The sequence below is a fragment of the Taeniopygia guttata genome, chromosome 3 (assembly GCF_048771995.1).
Source record: "Taeniopygia guttata chromosome 3, bTaeGut7.mat, whole genome shotgun sequence".
Lineage (NCBI taxonomy): Eukaryota > Metazoa > Chordata > Aves > Passeriformes > Estrildidae > Taeniopygia > Taeniopygia guttata.
The window spans coordinates 43,080,439-43,102,647 of record NC_133027.1 but is presented as its reverse complement, the minus strand read 5'-3'; the positions used below and the strand labels follow the sequence as shown (position 1 = coordinate 43,102,647).

The window sequence follows — 22,209 nt, the reverse complement described above, 5'->3', positions numbered from 1 at the left end:
CCTCCTTTCAGGCAGTTGTAGAGAGCAATAAAAGTCTCCCCTGAGCCTCTTTCCCTCCAGGCTAACCAACTCCAGCTCCCTCATGTACTCCTCATAAAACTTGTGCTCCAGACCCTTCACCAGCTTCATTGCCCTTCTTTAGAAACATAATCTTTGACAGATTAGAGTTTCTTAATTGCAGTCCTCAGACTAAATTTCATGCACTGCAGACACATGCATATTTCCTGAGAAAAGGCACTCAAATTCCTGTCTCAAAAAATAACCTATGCTTCAGCTACACTTCTACGCTGCGTAGGAGATCCTGCAGGTTGCACAAGCTCTGCCATTTCCCTACTTGCTGTTATACTGAGTTCCCTCTATTGCTTCATAAAGATGTAGCAGCACGCAGATTGCTAACATGAAAGCGTGATATAAACCAATAGTAATATATTTATAAATGTATACATGCATTCTCAAACCACATCTGCAAGAATTCAATGAACTCTTCCATTGAAGAGAAACTGCAATTTCTGCTAAATGCTATACAGCACTTGGACATAGCTTTTCTTTGGGATAGGATCATAGGTTTGTGTTCTATCCTGTCTCTTAAAATTCTAAAAGTTACTGTATACAGTACTCACATATTTAATAATGCAATTAATTCCCAAAATAGCTGACAAATAATTTCTAAAACATCTTACAGCATGAAATCCTGTATAGTCCCTAAACTCACAAAATTAACTGTGCCTAGGGGAGATTTTTAGCTTGTAAAGCAGTAATGAGTAATTGTTTAGTATTTCCTTTGAAGTACATATTTGCTGCTACACTGTTACTAAACACATCTCATCAGCAAATCCAGAAAATTCTTTTAGCTAAAGGGATAATTATAAAGCTGTCTACATAAGAAGATATCCTCTTTGAAGCTCTAAATCAGAATCCAAGACTGTATTTCTGTAACAAGTATTTATTTTTATTTTTCTTTTTCTTGTTCTTTTTACCCCCAAAACCTTAACAGCACCTTCTTCTCATCAAATTCTCCTGTCCAATCACAGTGCGTAATACCAGTTACTAAATTATTATTTAAGTAGCTATTCCAAATATAGCTGTTTTTTCCATATTGTCATGTGCATATAAGAGATTGAAGTTCCACAAATATCCTTTTACTATTAGGAAAACTAAATTACTAATTTGTATCAAGCTATTCAACAGTTTGTACTGTCACTGAATATACTGACATCTAGGATAAATAAAGTCAGACAAGCAGACAAGCTCCAGGAAAAAAAACCCTGAATTACACCACAGTTTCTTTTCTTCCTTTATGAGAATTTTGGAGACCACAGGTCAGAAACTGTGAAATTAATGTAAAGAAAAATTCAGTTAAAATATATATTGAACTAAATACAAATAATAATAATAATGCTATTAGAGTGTATTTCCAGTTTTGGAAATCAGTTTCCCTGACTTCTTGCGTCAGTAATTAAGAGCATCATTTTAACTCTATTTGGTTAAATTTTAATACCTACACTTATCGCAACTTCGCTTTTTTTTTAAATCATGCTTTTACTTGGCTTGTGCTGTTTACCTAAACCTTGATTAAAATGGATTAGCGACAGCTAGATTAAAATTACTGGGATGTGAGGAGGTGGGGTTAAATTTATTTTGGATGTTTGGCTTGGGTTTTTGTTTGGGGTTTTTTGGGATTTTTTTGTTTTTGTTGTTTGCTTGTTTTTAAGTGGAGAAAAAAATCTGGGAAATTTACACTTAGCTTTCAGAGCAGTATATCAGTGCCCTCAATATTATTTATGTCCAATTAATAAGAGTTGTTTATTTTTTTCATGAAATACATCGTTAAACCTTGGTTATACCATGATAAAAGACCTGAATCCCTTTTTGTAAATTTTAGATTTTTATGTTTCAGACAATTCTTTCAACTTCAGTTGTCCTGGTTTTAGTGCCATTACTCTTTTAATCTTTCCAAACTTTAAAATGCTAAAAAAAAAGGTACCCTTTCCAACATTAGTAGCTTAACCAAGCTAGTTTAACCAAAAATACGGCAGACAAACCTGTTGATTAATGAGTTCCTTCGCCTGATTACAGGTGGCCATTTAACATGGTCTTTGTGCATTGGTCCAATTCCTCACAAGATTTTAGGGTTTTTAAACACATTGATTTATTGCAACTAAAAATACATCATTATTGTCCATCTATCCTCATTGTTTAACCCTTTTTTTTTTAGTAATTCTTTGGCTTGACCTTGGATACAACAAAACTTCAGAGAATATTAAACTAACATACCCCCAAAGCAAAGAAAGAGAACATTCAGATAAATTAGATTTTACAAAACAGTCATAAGGTTTATACATAGAGAGGTTGCTTACTGGAGCTTTCTTGCAATCAGGGGAAAAAAGAACAAACAAAGAATATATTATATAAATGCATCCCCCCCAGCCTTTAGGTGTGCAAATATAGAGAGCTAATTAGGGAAAAATAGCTACACATTTACAAATACAACATTATTCACTCTTTCATTTCCATTCTCAAATACCAAAGGAATTATAACTTCAGGATTTTTACTGTATCCCTTAAAATGGCTAGTTTCAAAATTAATTTCCTAGGCAGCTCTGTGAGTAAATGCATTTGTACATTCCTTCAATTAAAGACAATTTATGGAGTTATTAGAATCTCTCATCATGATCTTTGCATCTTCTTTGCAGTTACATACTTAAAGAAAACACCATTGAATGTACTTTCCTTATCTGAAGAAGTCTATACACCAGCTTTAAAAATTTCAAAACTTTATGAATAAAATTTCTTCTCCCTTGTTTTGAAGCAAGTGAAAATCCCATACACAGAAGTGAACCAAAAATCCATTCTGCATATGCAAAAATTGTCTAGGATTTTGTCAACAGTATTTAATATCATCCTAAATTTCAGGGCTTTTTTTTCAACTATCATTTTCATTTACTGAGAAACTAAGAAAAAAAAAGGCAAAAATAATTAAGAGTGAAAAGAGAATATGCTCAACTAAATAATGCTCCTTTCTGCCAGGCAATACACAAAATGTATCAGTTGCAAACTTATTTTTCTGGGGTAAACACCTAAACATTGACCTTGGCTCTCGCATTCAAGAAGTACCACAGTGCTTCTCTGCACCTTCCACATATTGCTACTAAAATGGGCATTAAAAAATATAATTAATAGTCAGAATAGAAAAATAACACTCTTTTCTATATAAGAAGAAAGCAGAGAGCTGAATTGGATGATAGGCAAGAGAAATTAGTAAAGAAAACAATGTTAATTAAGCAGCAGGGCTTGTTAGGTCATCTTAATTATGCATGCTAAATTTTGACTTGAGGCAAAGGCAACTGTTAAGATTAATAGTTGAAGAGTAAAAGAATTCTGAACTCATAACACTTTATTTATGCTCTGTTTTACTTGGTGTGAATCATGGCTGTCATATATAAATGTGGAAATGTATTTATGCTCAGGGTTTTGTGGGTTTTTCTTCTTTATGTGTAATATTTGTACAGACTTTATCAAAGTGAAGTTTCTTTAAAATAGTATGTTGCCCCTCTGTTTTCCAGAATATTTTTCTACTTATATAGTACAGATGCCAGTATTCCTAGAATTTAATAAAAACATTGTCACAATAATTAAGTAACATTTTTCCATTTAACAGGCAAGTTCAAAATTCATTTTTTACTCCAGGTTAAAATAAGGATGAACCCCTACAAATCTAAACTTTTAAGAAAAAAAAACCAGCTGAAGTTACACTAATTAAATATATTTATTTCATTATGGTATATTTGGGGGCTTTATTGACTTTAAAATCATTTTTCCAGAGGAAATCATAATCTGGATGAAAAATAGTGTGGTTTTATTAATGCCAAGTCATTCTGTTCAAGTGGTTGCTAAGTACCAATCATTTTCAAATTTCAAAATTCAGTATAAAGTTGGTGGAAAATAAGAGTAATGAGTATATCATATATCAGAGAATTAGACAATTGGTTAAAGAGCTTCAGTGTAGTTAGAAGTTGTTTAAAACCAGGGTAACACAAGGTTCAAATGCTAACAACCCACCCTGTCCACAATCTAACTTTCTAAAAGTGCTTTTTGATCTGTTAACAAGTAAGAATTTGTGGTGAGAAAAAGGGAAATGAGCGAATGAATTGATGTTTGCTCATTTCATTTTGTTGGAGTAGCCACTCTGGATTTTACTCGTAAATATATAAGATGTCAAATTTTTAAAAACTCACTTACATGTATTGCTGAATTAAGTCAGGAACTGCAGGATTGAGTGAGAATTAATTTAAAAGTTTTCCTAGTCTGAAAAAAAAAAACTAGATTTGGATTTAAAATGGACACAAACGCAATTTTTTGTTTCCTTTGGCTTTTTCCACCCAAGTAACAAGAAGAAGCAAGACAATGATAAATAGATAATGAAATGTTAGATACAGTTAATTCCACTAACAAGAAAGCTAAGGTATTGCAACAGTTTGACCTTTGACTCCTCTTTTCTTCTGATATTTTCTAAAGGTATGGTTTATTACCTCTGGATAAATTGTTACTGTATAAATTCCTGTAATTTTATTACAAGAAATAACAGCCTGGCATGTCCCAGTTTTATGGGAGGTTTATTTCTATAGGCACTATATTTTCTTTATTCCTGGTTAATAAGAGCATGATGATACAAAAACAATGGTCAAAGTAAATAAAAGACTGTTGAGAATACTTAAAAATGAGATTACAAATTTAAGAAATAAATATAACTATATAATTAGCTTAGTAATCTACACCACATGCACACATACACATCTGCACAAGTGTATGACAGATAAAAGAATAAAATATATTTCCATAGCAACATATTTTAATTATTATTTCTACATTATAAGGACAAGTATCATTTTGATTGTCCACAGATATTAAGAAATATGAAAGAACCATCAAATTCACAAATTAGGTCTATGAGTATGTGAATGATGATAGAAAATTGTCTTTAATCAGAATAGACCAGTGAGACTTCCACAGGACTTCTATGTGTCATACTAAAAGTATATTCTCATTTTTCATTACTAAAAATTAGTTTAGACTAAAAGAAATCATTTTCTATAAACATTTACACAAGCACAACTTTTATCTCAAGATGACTGTGCAAAGAAAGTGTGAATAGTCTGAAAAAATATAGCAGGCAATTTTCAAAATTTCTACAGATTTTCTGGAGCCATGGAAAAAACAAAGTCAATTGTACTGTAGTTACTCTCCTAAATCATAGAATGCACTTATTTTGTCTGCTGTACTGATTAGTAAATATTTATTACTAGAATTATTGAATATGGTATCATTGATTAAATAGTTTATTTTTTTTCCAAAGTCCATACAAAGAAATACTTAAGAAATCCTGATAAATGCTCAGGTATGCTAAACCATCACCTTTTTCAGAGCTGTGCTGAGGAACAGCTTAGAAAAAAAGGAAAAACTATCATAATTGAACTCAATAGGATTCAGGAAATTTTGCACCAACTTTTTATTCCATTAGGATACTAAAAGGTAAAATAATTATGAGGAAAATTATATACTAGTTAGAGAGATATACAAGCCTACAGAAAAGACCTTGAAAGAACAATTAATACCGGGAACACTGAGAATCATAAATAAGGAAAAGCAATGTCAGAATTACATTGATAGTTCTAACTGTCACCAGGGCAAAGTCAACATGGTGAAAAAATCCAGGGTAGAAGTACCTTACACAAACACCACGAGAAGTTAAAAACTTTGCCATTCATACCTGCCTGCTTTTACATCACCAGAAAAGAGTTAGTCTTCACTGAGGTCTCTAAATGCTTTACACAAACTTAAGATTTTTATTTGGAACAAGTTTTAGGTGTTTTAAACCATATTAAATGGCATTTATCTGTGTGGTTCAAGCTAAATGCATTCCTATTAAGCAGCCTTCTTGCTAATTTTTTTCTGATTAAGCTGCAGCCATTATCAACCAGTGAAAATAAAACATGTTTCCAGTCCAGCCCAGCCCAGATTCGTTAGAGTATTCCATAGCATCAATATGTGTGAAGGGCCTTTGATTTCCAAGCCCATTTTTGACTTTAAATATACATGAACAGTGACATAAAAGTCAAATTTTACACATTTAACTGATTTTACAACTTCCCTGATAATAAATCAATAAAATGGCTTATTTTATTCTGAGAAGAGAAAGAACATTGCACAATGACATCATGATTTGACTTTCCTTCACTCCATCCAATGGACACACTGTGGATGCATTTTCTGTATCTATGGTCCTGATCAAAAAAACTCTGTGATCTCATAATGCTTGCCAAGATTATTAGCCCTATAAATATAATTTAAATTCTATCTGCATCTCTCAGGTATTTAAAACCCAGATAATCAAAGCACATTTAAACGCTTAATCAACAAAAATAATGACCATAAAATATTCATCAAAGTCTGTGTGAAAACTTGGAGCATAGAGGGGTCTTAAGGGTCCAGAAGAGAAGCCACTATGTTTCTCATGAACTTTTTTTATACTTTTCTATCCTGAGGCAAAGTAATGATGTAATGTATTATTCTTACAGAGTCATATAATAGCAATTATAGAGTTCTGCCTTACATCAGAAGGTTTTCTGAGAAAAACACTTTCTTTACAGCACCACAGGAGATGAAAAACATGCAACTGGCCCACAGAACTCTATTCCAATATTTATTATTCCATTCTATCACTACTGATTTTGGTAAATACCCAAAGGTCTATGATCAGTTACATCTTTGATCAGTACATAAAATATACAACGACAATGAATGAGAAGAAGTGATGCAAATTTTGAATTCAAAAAGGTAAAAAAAAAAGGAATTGAAAGTATTAATGCAAACAAGGAAGCATGAAACAATGACTTACAGTAATAAGTAGCAGCTATATTTAAACCAGACACAGGCTTCAAATAATCTTCAGATTTTGGGGCGTTCATTTGTTTGTTTGAAATTATTTAGAGAAATTAACAATAAAACTTTTTAACTACCATGTGATGCAATCTGTAAAGTGCAGGGCAAGTAAATTAGTAAATGAATTAAATTTAAAATGTTTCAAATTATAATGTTCAAGACATTATATACAATAAATACATTTAAAAATTATTTTTCCATAAAAAGGGTAATTTTCTAGAAAAATATTAACTTGTTAAAATATTAATTGTTATTTAGTACCTAATATCTATAAGATCATTAAATCTTAGCGGTAGAAAAAAAATGTTGATTGTTGTGTTATTTTAATAACACAATTATTAATAATTAACACAAGCAAAGCACCTGATATATTTCCAAGATATCTGTCTTAAATAAATAGAATTTTCTACTTTTCAAATGGAAGAAGAAAAGCCTAAAAAAATCAAACAAAAAACCACCTAACAACAACAAAAACAAATCCAAACAAAAACAAAAAACAAACAAACAAAAAAAGCAAAACAAAACCCAACTTCCCAAATTGTTAAGGGGTCAATGTGGAAAATCTTTCAACAAATTTGAAGACTAAAGTTGGCCTAATGTAGGATGTCTTTTAAAATAAATCCCTTCCTGACATTATAATTCCATACTGAATTCCATCTAATAAGCAGAAACTCACCAAAACCTAGCAATGAAGTTTGTTTGCAGAAATATGGTTGTGATTTTCATGAAATGAAGTAAAGCCAAAGACTAGTGGCAATGGAAGGAAAAAAAATGAAAATAAACAACCAAATTAATTCATTTCAGATGAATCAGAAAGCAGAGAAAGCAGAACATATAGTAATGAGGTCCTGTTCATAATCTTAATAAAATATTTAAAAGCAAGATTTATGCAAATATTAGAAAACACACATTATAAATTAATTAATTTTAAATTAATAAGACTCAAAATGTAGAGAAAGAGACAATTTTCATTAGCTTGATTTTTGTCCCATGGAAAATTTTTCACCAGCAAATTAGGGAAATTAGGTGAATTTGACATTTAGAATATGGGATTATTATTTGAAAAAAATACAGTACATGTAATTTTGAAAAAAAGTTGATAATGTATTCAATCCACAAAATATTAACAGAAACATCACAGTTACTCTCTGACTCATGTTTAAAATATCTCTTTGGTTACATACCTCTAAACACTTTAGTTAATTTTTTTTTGCTTCACAAACATATGAAAAAGGAATCAAATACTGGCATTCATACCGTCATAAATCCATCCAGCAAACCTGAATCAGGCTTCGGTGGTGCTTGCAAGCGCTCCATAGACCACTTCTCAATGATGGATGACACCTGGGTATTTTCAGTGTTTAGAATTCTGAATCCAGTCATATTAACACCACTGTACCGATAGGGTTCCACGTCCAAGGCAAAGAGGTCCTAAAAAAATCACCATTGTATAAATTCAGTAATACACTGCAATTGCTATTTCAATTGTTGGACCATCTCCCCAGATGAGAGCATGGTCATTTTTCAGTGCTATTTATGCCAGGAAATGTGTGCTGCTTGTCTCGGGGCCTGTGAGCATGCAACTTGGCTGCTGTTATGGTGGGAGTAATCTGATTCTCAGAGGAAGACCAGACTTTCAGGAAATTTTAGTCCAATAACAGAAAGGTATCTGCTACTAGATAGGCTAAAATAAGCTTGAATATTATTTTCATTTTCTAGATATAAATATTAATTGCTAGTTCTTGAACTTACCAGAAGCCAAACAAATATCAAATAATAAACTGGACAAGAGTTTACTTGAGCTTTCACTTTCAGTGAAACATAAAAATGTTAATCTAAGAAGGATAAATTGGTGGAGGGGAGTAGGCAGGGAGTGGGGGTGGTGGTGAGCAGGGACAAGGAGAAATGTACATGGCTTTAAATTTAATCAAAAGCATTTTTTCACTGTAATCAACATACTTCCAAATATGGACAGTTCTTTGATTAGGAATTCATCTTTGTAAGAAAAACTTTTACCAGTTTATATGTTTTCTGTATATCTGTATGTGTGTGTGTACAGTTAGCCCTCAAATATATACAGGGGGAAATATAATTCATAAAAAGTAAAAAAAAATTCAAATTTTTTTGAAGTCAAAAGTCAAAAGCTTAAGAAACTAAATTCAAGGTTATCCTAGTGCTTTGGTCAAATCCTAAGAAGCAATGTAGAAACAGTACTAGACTTCAGGAAACTCAGGTTTAAAATCAAGTTTTCACCAGGGAGGGAAAAAAGATGTAATCAGGGTTATACATAATCTATTATTTCCCTATAACATAATTTAAATTTATTGAACATAGAAATGTTCCCCATAATTCATAGATATTCATAGATATTAATTCATCTAATTTTTAATACAATTTTTGTTGCCAGGTAACTTTAGGTGTAACATTTGCCTGAATCCATTCACTGGCTGGAGCTGAAGAAGGTTAAATATTGTACTACAGGAAACCCAAATATAACACCCATTGTAAACATCACAAAGCCCATAAAACTATCAACCAGTTATCAATCACTATCTATTTTTAATTCTGTAGCTAGTAATATGATTTACTTTCCCATTCACGATATCTAAGATATGCAGGTTTCAAAATCCATTTAAAATAACCTCACAGCCTCTTTACAAATAAATAAAACATTTTATTGCAAGAAATGTTGGACACGACTAGAGCTATGTTATATCTTTCTTTTTTAAAAATTCTCTCAGTTTTTACTGTGCAAGAAGTCAGAACCTTGAATGCAATTTTTTAATCCAAACACATTCATGTTTACACTGGAATGTGATAAATATACACAATAATTTTATGCATTTATTACAGGTCAGTGTATTAATGAGCCACTGCATTACATCCTGAATCAATCAAGACGAGATTACACAGAAGACTGCAGTAAACACTGTGACTGGAAAATTTATTTGACAGGACTTTCACCATGTCAAGAAGCAATTAATATATAAAACCAACTAAATTCGGATGTTGGTTCCAGAACTACACTGCAAAATCAAAATGACTGATATGTTTGTGCACAGTAAATTATTTCTTGATAATTCCAGGTCAATATAATACTCTTGTCTCCACAGAAAATATAATGTTTTAATAAGTAAATAAGAATGACAGAAAATTCTGACTTTTAAACAGGGCTTTAAGAATGAAAATTCAATGCCAAAGGACAGCATACTACTCAAAGAAATAATTTTCATCAACTTTTAAACTGTTTCTTAGTTAGGCTGTGGTGAGCAGGAAAAAGGTCTTGGCATACATGTTTGTTTTGTAAGACCATTGACATTTTAAATGTTTTTTTATTTCAAATGATAGGTCCAAGAATGATCAAATTCATTCTAAGTTACATTTACAGTGGACACCAAAGAATATTGAATAATTCATGTGCCTAAAAAGCTCATATGAATTGTTAAATAAAATACAGCTCAGATTCACACCAAATTATTCATGAATCATATGACAGAGAAGAACTACCTTGTAAAATGTTGAATTAAAAATATGGAATATATGTGTAAATTTTAAAATGTCTTAATCTTCACATACAAACAGCTAAAAGACAAAGAGGACAAAATGCATAAAATAAACAATGAATTATGAATTATACATTTAAGACTTCTTGATAGTTAAAAGCTGCAGTGCAACAGTCAGATGCTTTTTTCAGGTCTATCAGTTTTCAGGGCACACTGCTGAACAATAATTAAACCATCCTGATGAGTTTTCACTGAAAGTAAGAAAACTCAGCAAAGAAAACATCTTGAACTCACACCCCATTCCAGAGAGACCTTGTCCACTTTGTTAAGTAATATAATTAGAAAAGTAACGTCTTTGTTGGATGTCATCACTATGTTTTCACAAGCTACTTACCAGTGTGGTAAAGATATAGTGATAGTATTCTGTCATCATCCCCATAGCTAAAGCCTTTAAAAAAATAAACAAAAGATTAATGTTTCTGGGGCCACATAATACGGTTTTATCACACTCACATAGCAAATGAAACACTGCAAAAGAACACTACTAAGATGAGACTATAGGGTTGGAAATATGCTAAAATTAGGTCAAGCAAGTCATTTCTTAGCAGTTAGAGAAGATTACTGACTATTAAAAGAATTTATGAACCAGATCCTCTGATAGAAAGAATATTATTAGACTGTTTAGTGCAGTAAATGTGAAAGAGGCTTGTATTTTTACATACTAATGGATACATTAAGTTACAACACATAATTTGCGTTGACAATATTTTCATTCATTATTGAACCCTTCCTTTAAAATGAATTACCTAATAGGAATTTTTTTCTATTCTGATGAACAATACTATACATTTGAAAGGAGGACCCAAGCTTACATTATACATGTGCACATTTTTCCAAGTATGGAAAAAATGTTCTCTTGAGTCAAATTTTGAACACCAAGAGAGATACTACTTAAATAAAAATGAACAAATATTCATAGAATAATTTTATAAATCTCAAGTACCTTCATCACTTTTGCTATCTATGTAATACAAAGTAGTTTTTGATAAACTGTGTTTTAAGAGTTCAAGCTTTACTCTCAACTGCATAAAAAAAAAAATATTTGTAGATAAAAACTACTTGTCTTCAGTTTTATTCATTAAGGGAGTTTTCTCCAGAAAAGCATTTATCTTCATGCTCTGTACAAAATTTGTCTTAGTATTTTCTTACTTTCCAGGAACTATCAAATGAATCCTTTGCCAAGTTGCTACCAGATGGGCTCCTTAAAGACACTGAAGGCCACAATTATACTACTGCGACAATACCAGAATTTCTATTAGAAAGAATTGTAACCACTCTGAAGATTGTGGGAGCCTTTTTACTTGTGACATTGTCCATAAAATGATGAAATTAATAGTCTTTATTATCTTTTTGAAAGAAAAAAATCTAAAACTAATCCAAATATCAGCTGTAAATCAGATTTTATAATATTTTAAATTTGATTTTGAAAAAAACAACACTATTTTTCAAAGAATGCCTATACTTCTGTACTTAAAATTCCACAACAGTACTTTGAACTAGAGTATAGTGTTCCAGTAGCAATTAAATTCTAAACACAGGAAAATCACATTCCCATAAGAAATATTGCATCTTTGTTAGGAATTCTGCAGCTATAAACATTCTGAGTTTTTATAAGAATCTTTTTTTTAATAAAACCAAAGTATATTCCCCTATATGTGTAACACATTTGCAGTCACCTATATCATAACTGCTTCTAATCAAGTCCTTCATACTCTGAAAGATCCCTACACAACATCCTACGCATGTTCCTTATTCTCCTATGCAATGATGCTGTCTCTTTTCCAGGTGTTCCTGCTTTCACCTTCTCACTTGTCTAAAGATCTCACTTCTTTTTCCCCTTCAAACATTGCAATGTCTCTGTTCTCATTATTACAGTGCTTCCCTAATCTTTTGAATTATGTATGGTTTCTCTGGTTGCCTGGTGACATAGATAACAATGAGATTAGCCTTAATTTAAGTATGTTTGTCTGATTGATGGGAATTTTTTTTTCCTTATGTGTTTTTTGGCCAGCAAAATGTAGTTGCTGTTTCACTAGTTCTCAAGGTACTCTACTTTCTTTATTTTCAACTTGTGTTCCACCAGCTTCACTGTTAATCTTTGCAGTCATCCTCTCAAACAGAAACTCCTCATCATGTCTCCCAAGATTCATCCTCCATTATCCCAAGATTCATTCCTCCATTACCAGGAAAAAAAACTGATCAGTTGATAATTCAGAAATGGATATATAAAGATTTTTTTTCAATAATCACTTATAGACACTATATTTCAAATATTAACATTAAATAATAAATATATTCTCAACACCCCTTATGTCAATTTCAACAGCAATTGCTCACATTCAGATTCAAAACTACAAATTTTTGGTATATTTAAAGCATTGCAGTATAGGACATGAATGGAAAACTAAAAGTCTACAGAATATGTATGAAGATCTAAACACTCATGACATAATTTTTTATGTATCTTCCCTCTGTAATCTGTAGGATGAGCAGTGTGCTGTGATGAAACAGTTCATTATTTGATGTAAAGAGGCTTAATGCTCACTCTTGAGTCCTGGGAAATGATTAAAGATACAATAGCTTTAATTTTGTTCCCATTTGCCTCTATTCATACATTTATCACAATGTTGCATAGTGTGAAATAAAAATGGTTTTTTTACCTAAAAACTTCTAGGTTCTGCATAAGTAATGTATCTCAATGGAAGTATTGTTAGTATTTCAGCTTAATATTGCCTGTATGTCCCATTTGCATTGTTTGTATTTTAAATATTTAAAATAATTAAATGTACATTCAATGATTTGATATAAACAACTAGAAGATTTGATATAAACAACTAGAATAACTAGGCTGGCTTATGTTTAGAAAAAAAAACACCAGAAGATATTTAAAATTACTAGGAACTAATAAAAGTTTTTCCAAACAAGGAACAATAAAGAAAAGAAAGTATATTATACATGTAGGCTTACTAGCAATTTTAATTATACCCACAATAATACCTGTAAGTACCTCTTAATGAGACACATATTTCCAACTCTCAAATACATTTTGTTTTCAATTTAGACCTTACAGTTTTCTCACAAACATAATATAAACTTGAATTAAAGTCACTAAAAGCTATGCATTAGAAGTGTAGAATACTGCTTCAGTTTAGGTATTCCTCCTATCCTCTGTATTGGAAGTCGTAGCTTAATCAAAAAACTATGGAGAAGATTGAGTCAGTTAAATATCTGGAATTCTGCTGTATCTCACCTACTCATCTCACCTGCACACATTTTCACAGCATCAACCCAAATGTACTTGGGTTTGCAGTTCCATGAGAATGTGGCTCTAAGATATCAATTCTATCCTCTCAATGGAAGACATTAATGTAGTCTATCAGTAACATACTGTTCAGATATCACTATCTGACTAGGAATACTCATCCTAGAGGCCTCAAATAAAAATAAATATATAAATAAATAGACACATACATACATAAAGATTTGATGAATCAAACAACATTAAGCAAGCATTTAAAACTATGCTTTAAGCATAAATTCTCTAAAGAACTGGTTTTTCATACTTGAAAGACTAATATGCCTTCATGTTCCTCCTGAATGTAAATTATTTAAACTCTTTCATTATAAAAGCATAATTAAAGCACCTACCTTTTGTGTCACCAATAAAATTGCCTCTGAAATCCTTGGTTGATTTTCAGTAAGGCCTCAGTAAAACTGACATACAATTTTCCTGCTTGTTAAATACCATTAGGTCTGGATAATACTTTTATTTATTAGGGATGAAGAAGATTAAGACATCTAAAGCAGAATGAGGATTACCTGTTTCAAGATGCCTGCTGCCATTTCATGGCTGCAGTCAAAGATTACATGGAATTCTTTGCCTCTTTTCATCTCCTTTAATAATGGCTTTGCATCTTTTGTGTCAGCCGGTAACTGACGGATTTTTAGTCTTAGGTTGTATCGTGATGGAGCCTTGATGAGCTCTTGTAATCGAATGAGACCTTAAAGAAAACAGGAGTTGGGAAAATTATCAAAACAAGAACCTGAACTGCAAGCAGGAGAACATACTATAAGCATTTAGAGTTTCCAGATTTTTTTTCCTTTCTCGTTTGGTTAGAATATATACACAAAAATGTTATTAAAAAGAAAAAATAAGAAGTATCTGTACTCCCAACACTTTAGTACAAATCTCTTTTCCCTTAATATTAATGGAGAGTAAGGAACCTCATTTAGGATTACCTTAAGACAGACAAATCTTCTAGCATTATCATGCAACTGTGACATTCCTCTTCGAAGAACATTTTACTCTAATTCACTTAAAGCCATATCCCAGACTAATAGTTTTTAATCAGACTAGACAGTCTCCCAAATAATACATCAAGTTTACATACAAAGTTGTGAATCATTTCAGCACTGTAGAACACTCTCACATTAATCTGTTCTCATATTTCTATACTGAATCACTTTTCAAGAACAGCAAGAAACAGAAGTAGCTTTACACTACTCTGACAGTTTTGGAATTAAAACCACTCCAGAACAAAACTTGCTATGTTTTTGGAAGTGACTTTGAAATGAATTTGATTGTATGAAACATTACAGTGATTCATGATGTTCAAGTTTTCTGTACAAGTATTGAGTATTTTTAATATATCAAATTTTAAAGGGAAGACTGACTTCTCTTTCTTGACTGCAAACTGTTCTTTCAAAGCATTCTTTACTCAAAAGGGCAGAGTCCCTAATATGCATGTTTTAAGCATATTTTCAGGTGTTACAGCAACCACCTTTGTCACACCCTTGGGGGTGGGATGGACAATTAAACTATCAAGGAACGTTGAAATGGAATAGAAAGAAAGGGAAAAGGGATGCCGTTTTTTTCTGCAGCAAGTACAGATTACAATATTTTGGTAAACAAATTGAAGAAAATACTAATTGGCAGGTCCCCTGATCCCCATTCCTTGCACCAATACAATACAGTTCTGGTCTTTTTCTTTAGGTCCAAGATTTCTTACAGAACAGCAAGAAGTGTTTTCTTGCCTACAGGGGATTTTGAAGTAAAATTTTCCAATACCCTAATGAAGTAAGTATATAGCTTAATTAGTTTGAGAACCACAGAATATTCTGAGTTGGAAGGAACCCGCAAAAACCATCAGATCCAGCTCCTAACTGAATGGTCCATACAAGAGCTAAACCCAAAACCTTGGTGCTATGAGCTCTATGCTCTAACCATGATAACCTCATGAAACAGTGGTGGGTTAAACCCAAGAATTTCAAAATTTCCAAACTTTGTTCTGCTTCAGAGCATTATCCAAGAAAATAAGTCCTTAAAGGTCCTAACTGGGCTGTTCAGGAATTTTAAACAAATAAATTTGTTATCTTCATAAATATTATCATTAATTTAACTACCTCAGAGAAAGAAAAAAAAATCACACTAAACTTTGAAATAGGAGATTTAGAGATGCAGGAACTAGAGTAATTAAAGTCTAACAAGGAGAATGCTGTGATAGTGTCTGCCTTCTGGGTTACCTATGTATCTGATAGAGAAGTGATGAGAAGTGATGAGGAATAAACCAAGTACCACATTGGAAGGCAGTATAAAAGGTAGAAAGTTACCAAAGAAACCTGAGTGCGAAAATGTGGGGAAGAAAACCTGCAAATGCACATTTCTTCAATGCACTGACTGGACCTCAGTACGGATGTGCAGGCAAGCACAGGAGGGAGTATTTATGCCTTCAATAACTGTCAATTACAAATAGTAACCAGTGAGATTTCTGAAAATATATTTTAAGATAAATTAAATATGAGACACAAGCAAATTCCAGGGTTTTCAAAACTATGTTTTTTTTCTCCTGTCCTCATCAATGCGAAATAAAATGCAACCGTAAACTTTTAATGTGTAATATTTTTCATAGTTTCTACATGAGCAGAATATTTAATTTTAGTAATAGTTACAGTGAGTACATACTTCTATTTTTAAGATCTTAACATATATATTTCACCATGTTTCCAGCCATCAGTAAAGTTGTAAAATTGAGGAACAAACATGTTCCACTCTACTAAATGACTCACTTCAGTGGTCCACTTGGCCACCCACTATAAAGAATAAATTCTTTACTGGCATATGTTCAACAGCTTCCAGCATGCTGGGCTCTCAACAAGATGCTTTTGGAAAACAAAACCCCTCACTTGCAAGGGAGTGACAACATATGACTCTGCGAAGAGTGCACGGTGTGGGGTGCTACTGTGAAGATGTGTCACAGGTGGCAAGTACCACTGCCACAGTTACCCTACAGCTCCTTGCTGCAGCAAAACACCTCACAGAAAAAAAAGATGTCACACCGTGCTGAGCATACCTTATTCTGGTACTTTTTATTTCTCTGGTAAAGTGTTGAGAAGCAGGATTTCCCCATTCAGGCATCAGTGAGAACTGAGATCAGCAGGAACTGACATCAGTTCTGGATCACACTTCACAAGCTGGCTCTTTTAAATACTAATTAAAGGCTAGAGGTTTCCTTCTGTTTCCACTATTTGTAATGTAGCATTTGTATTTTTAAAAGTGTGCAAAGAATAAATTAGTTTTACTGGAAAGTAAAACCCACCAAAATAATTTCCAAAGAAGAACAGACTAATTTATCTATAAACAAACAAACAAAAAAAAGCACCACCATACACTAACAAAACCTTTTTTGATTATATATTGAACAAATTAAAAATTAAGCACTGGGAAGATATAAGCCAAAAGAACAAGGTCCTGCATGTAAACTGCAGCCCTTGTGTTCGTCTATGGATAATAACTGCTTCTCAATTCCTGGCTGCCACTGATCTTCTCTTCTCCTGAACACCCTAACATCCTGGCTTCTGCAGGAGTAGTTTCTGCAGTAGCAATGGCCAAAAAAATCCAGGCAATCAGAACATTAAACAGTTGAGGACTAACTAGGTAATAAAAGTAGAATATAAATAAATTGTGCCCCTATCCTTATAGTAACAATCTGTTTGGAGTTCAATTTTTTGCAGCTATCAGATATCAAATTTTAAAAGCTTTTACAGTAAAACTACTGCCTTGGAGTAACAAAAAATGAGCTCTACCTTATTTAGTCTCTTTAACATTTAGTCCTGAATACCTCAGGTGAAATCAGACAAATTATTGTTTGCTTTCATTTTTAGATGTTACCAAAATTTCTTCTATTTTTTTCAGTTTCTCCATCTGGATGATCGAGATTCCTAAGACTCAAAGACTGCTTGCTCCTACTATCTGCAGTTTGTCTTTGGGACTCGATTCTACCCTATCCTTTGTGCATATTGGTCATTTCAGGTCAAACAATCATATTTACACATTGACTAAGATTCTTGAGCTACTGATAATGCCAAAGTTTCATTGCTGTTGTCTGACATCAGAGGAAATGTCATAACAAGCTGGTTATGCACGATAAAAGTAACAAGCTGTCATCTACTGAGAAATAAAAGTTTCTGAATCAGTAAGGGACAGTTTAAAAGGACACATGTAGCTTAAAAGAAGAAGAGGGATCAGAATTTCCAATGAAGGGAGGAATATAATTCAAGAACTACAAGGATTATGAAGCTAAAAACAAAACAAGGTCTTTCTTTACCATGATTTTGAAAAGATCTAGAATATTTTTAATTGAACACTTGTCTAGAATAATTGATTTAAAGTATAATATGAATTGCAGCCCTCAGATGAAAAGGTGACCTCTTATTTTACTAGGATTTACAAGATCTGAGTGTAATGAAAAAAAAAAAACCCTAAAAAAACAACCAACCAAATAAAAAATCACCAAAAAGAACCCCCAAACAAAAACAAATTAAAAACCTCAAAAAAAAAAAAAACAACAACAGAATACAACCTTTTGTGTGTATAAGCCCCTAAAAAAATCTATTTTACAACAGAATAAAAATAATAGCTGCATTTTGGGAATGTACTTCCTGCATTTTCTTTCACCAGGGACACCTTTTTCCTGTCCCTTCACACTCTCAATTCCTCCTTTTAGCAGCCACTGTGATAGAGCCCTACCTCTGAATGGCTGGGAAGAGTGCGGTGTGAGTAACTCTTTTCAGAAGCTGCCATCAATTCATCGTTAAGGAGAATCCTGAAGGAGCAGTTTGTGAGCTCTCCAGCTGGCATCTTCCTCCAAAGAGATCAATCACATTACCTCCTCGACATGTTCAACTTCAACCAGTCCAGGAAGCAAGAACCCCAAGTTTGTTTTAAAACCTGTCTCTAGCTCAGCAGTCTTGCAGGCCATTGCTACGCCACCTGGCCTGCTCATCAAACTATTTATCATTTCCATTAATGCTGCCTTTGTGCTGCACAGGAAGAATGCAAGCAAATGCCCTTTGCAATGGGCTGAACACATCAACCTTTTTCTGTAAGAAAACATTAATGCTCTTTTAAAGGCTACTCCTTGTCTTAACCATGTAAAAATTTTCAAAACTAATAATATACTGCTTTACAGAACGACCAGAAAGCAGTCTTTCTATTTTTAGCAAGCTGTTTCTTCTCACACCTCTCTGTACTCTTCTCCTTCCCTGATAGCCCCCTGCCCAGTTTTTTTGGTTATGTCTCAGAAAAATCTCATTGTGTACTCGGCTTTGAATGGGTAGAAGGGAGGAGAATGCTGATTTATTAGCATTGATAGAATGTTTCACATCAACTGGTACAGTTAATTGCTGCAAAATGACTTGCAGAAATTACCCATGAACTCTAAAGTTTAGTTTTATCATCTTCAACTAAAAAAATCAAAAAAACCAAAAAAAAACCAAACAAACAAAACAAAAAACACCTCTAGTGAAAGGATTAAAAAGGGTAGGGTCTCTTGAACAGTGGGCTGTTCTGTGTTCTGTGTGCTGTTGTATCTAATACAGCAACAGCATTAAGAAAAGCACAGAGGAAATAGAAACAAAGGAAAAAGACAGCTTGATGGACCTTTCATATTTATTCATAGTAAGCTTTTTCTGCTACATTAAGATCTACTACATTTCACTCAATTCCAGCAGTGTAAAGCATCCTTAAAGTGATCACCAGTTATATCTAATCCCCTTTAAATACAGTAGCAATGGTGTCTTTAATGGAAAAAGTACTAAGATATGTAGTCCAGAAAAAACAATTGTCTTTTCACAGTAAACATAATTAATGAAGCTTCTTATTAGCAGCTTTAGAGTCCAACATTTTAATGGGATTTTTCAATTTTGTAGTTAAAGGATTGGAGAGCAATCAGAATACATGTGTATGCATGTATATATTTTACAAATATTAATGCATTAGAGTCTGATGCCATTTGCAATTTGCAATATTTAAAATATGCTATAATTAGTGGCAGTGACATGAATAGGAGCTCAAGGATATCTAGTATTATGTTGACTTATTTTGCTTTTAAACGTGACTTCTACAAGGGAAACAATCAGTAAAAAGAAGAAAATATGTCTGGTAACTGACTTCAAAAGAATTTCTGCCAAAGAAAATTCTATTTAACAAGCCCTTTCACAAAAATGTAGCTGTTCTGTTTTAAATGCTGACAAAAGCTGAAAATTTAAAAATTAGATTCACGAGGGCAAGCCAATACACAAGAGTCATCCATGATAATAATAGTATTTGCTCAAATTAATTCTAGACGTGTATTTGTATGAAATAATTTCCTTCTGGAGAAAAAAGTGCAGATGTATAAAGTGAGTACAAGGTCCAGCTCCCTATGACCCTATCTCCTTATCAAACCATACAGTGTGACTACTTGTCAAACTCTTCCTCAGAGAAGAAAGATACATTGTTCGTAAATCAGAATAACCTTAGAATATATAGACATGTTCTATCATATCTTAAAGACCTCATTCCAAGTTCTACACTGCCCATATATGGCCTTTCAGCTATAAGAACACATTTAAAGAATTTACAAGATAGTAGTTTATGTTTTAGTAAAATAATAATTTGATCAAGTTGGGATTCTTGAGGAGAGGGGAAGGAAAGGGTAGGCGGTTTAGGTAATATAGTTCTTTTGAGCATATCACTAATTAAAAATTTTAGTTACCCTGAAAAGCCATTTCTGGACCACTGAGTAAGAGAGGGCAAATGAAAGTTACATTATTTCCTACTGAAAATATTTTTAAAAATTATCTTTTGGATGGCAACCATGCCAATAATCAGAGAAAACATTTCAGGCAAGGTAGCTTTCTCCTGACTTTTTTCCTAGACTGTGTAATAGAATAGAATTATAGAAACATTATCCATGACCATAGAGCCCAACCTTTGACCAAAGACCACCATACCAACTCAAGTATAGCACTAAGTGCCAAGTAATTTCTTTGAAAACTTCCATGACTCCACCACCTCCCTGGGCAGCCTGTTCCAATTCTCAGTATCTGAGAAAAATTCTCCCTTCTAAAGCAAACAAACAAAAAAACAAACAAAAAAAGGCAGAACCATATTTTTAATTGCATACATGCATTTGAAATACAAATCTTATTGTGAAAAAATTATAAAGTGTTTAGACTAGGCCAGGAAAAAAAAAAACCTATCTAACTAAAAATCTCAAACTTCCTTTATTTTAGACTAAAAACATATTAATTTTAAAACAATTATTTAGTTTTAAATTATATTCATGACTAATATTGGAGTTGAAATTACTAAAATGACATATATAGAATAGACAAGATTTAGGGTTAAAAAAAATCACTGAACACGGAAACCATGTATCCAGGTTTAACTTCATAGACAGACAAGATTTCTATTCTGATACTGTGCATATCACCTAATTTTTCTGCATCTTGGGTCTAAGCATCAGAATGTTAAATCCATTGTACTGCTGTTTCAGCATAACCAGCTGTACTGAAGAGCAAGGCAATAATCAGCTTTATTGTTTTCCTTAAATATGCTAAGCAAGCACATCAGAGCATGGGTGCAAACGTCTTTTATAGTTGCAAATAGCCAATCCCAATTCAGCTTATTTCCAGTAACAATTCTTTTCTAATAAAGGCTTTGCAGTACTGCAGTGAAAAAAGCCTTCTACCCCATCCCACAGAGTTCCACAAGAAAGTTCCAATGTGCTACTAAAGTTCAGAAAAGACCTTCAGTTCATGGAACAGTTTTGATCTTGAAGATCACCATAAAACTTTTTTCATGCTACCTTAGGATCAGATGCAGCACACAGCAGCTAGGAAAAAAAAAATGCGCAATTAACTCAGAGTCTTGTCCATCCTTTCCTCACGTTTGCATCTTATGCGTGAAAATGTAAGAAGAAATAACATAATTGAAGGAAATGTTGAAAATTAAGACAACCTTATGCCTTATTGGTATATTAGATTTGCCATCTTTTTCTACTCTCCAGCTACATTTGAAATCTATATATGTCAAATGCTCTATTACAATAAATCTGATTTGAAATGTTGTTGCTTTTCTGTTTTCTAAACATGCTTTTTTGAACTATTTCATAAAGTTTTATCATTAATTCAGTATTATGATGGTGACAGCAATAAGAATCAACAGTCCTGGACATTTCAAATTAATTATCATAATCACATGAAATATGATCTCTCAAGTGGATGATGTATGAGGAGTACAGTCTAATGAGGGTGAAGAGTGGAAAAAAGAGCTATACTACTGTCAAAGTATAAAAGATTTTGTCAAAGATGTCAGAATCAATGACAAAAAAAGCAATTGAACAAGTTAGCATTTCCAAAATGGACTTTGCTTGAAAAGATGCAT

At 32.6% G+C, this 22,209-nt stretch overlaps 1 protein-coding gene across 12 annotated transcripts in view; it reads right to left on the bottom strand.

Moving 5' to 3' along the window:
- The window catches only part of GRIK2 (glutamate ionotropic receptor kainate type subunit 2), a 345,199-nt gene that overhangs the window by 193,232 nt on the left and 129,758 nt on the right, over positions 1–22,209 (bottom strand). For all 12 annotated transcript variants that reach the window (XM_072926727.1, XM_030267647.4, XM_032747255.3 and 9 more), the window contains 3 exons: positions 14,322–14,503; positions 10,837–10,890; positions 8,197–8,370 (listed from right to left, as the gene is read on the bottom strand). In XM_072926727.1, the coding sequence (XP_072782828.1) occupies positions 8,197–8,370; positions 10,837–10,890; positions 14,322–14,503 (410 nt within the window). The remainder of the gene's footprint in view (positions 1–8,196; positions 8,371–10,836; positions 10,891–14,321; positions 14,504–22,209) is intronic.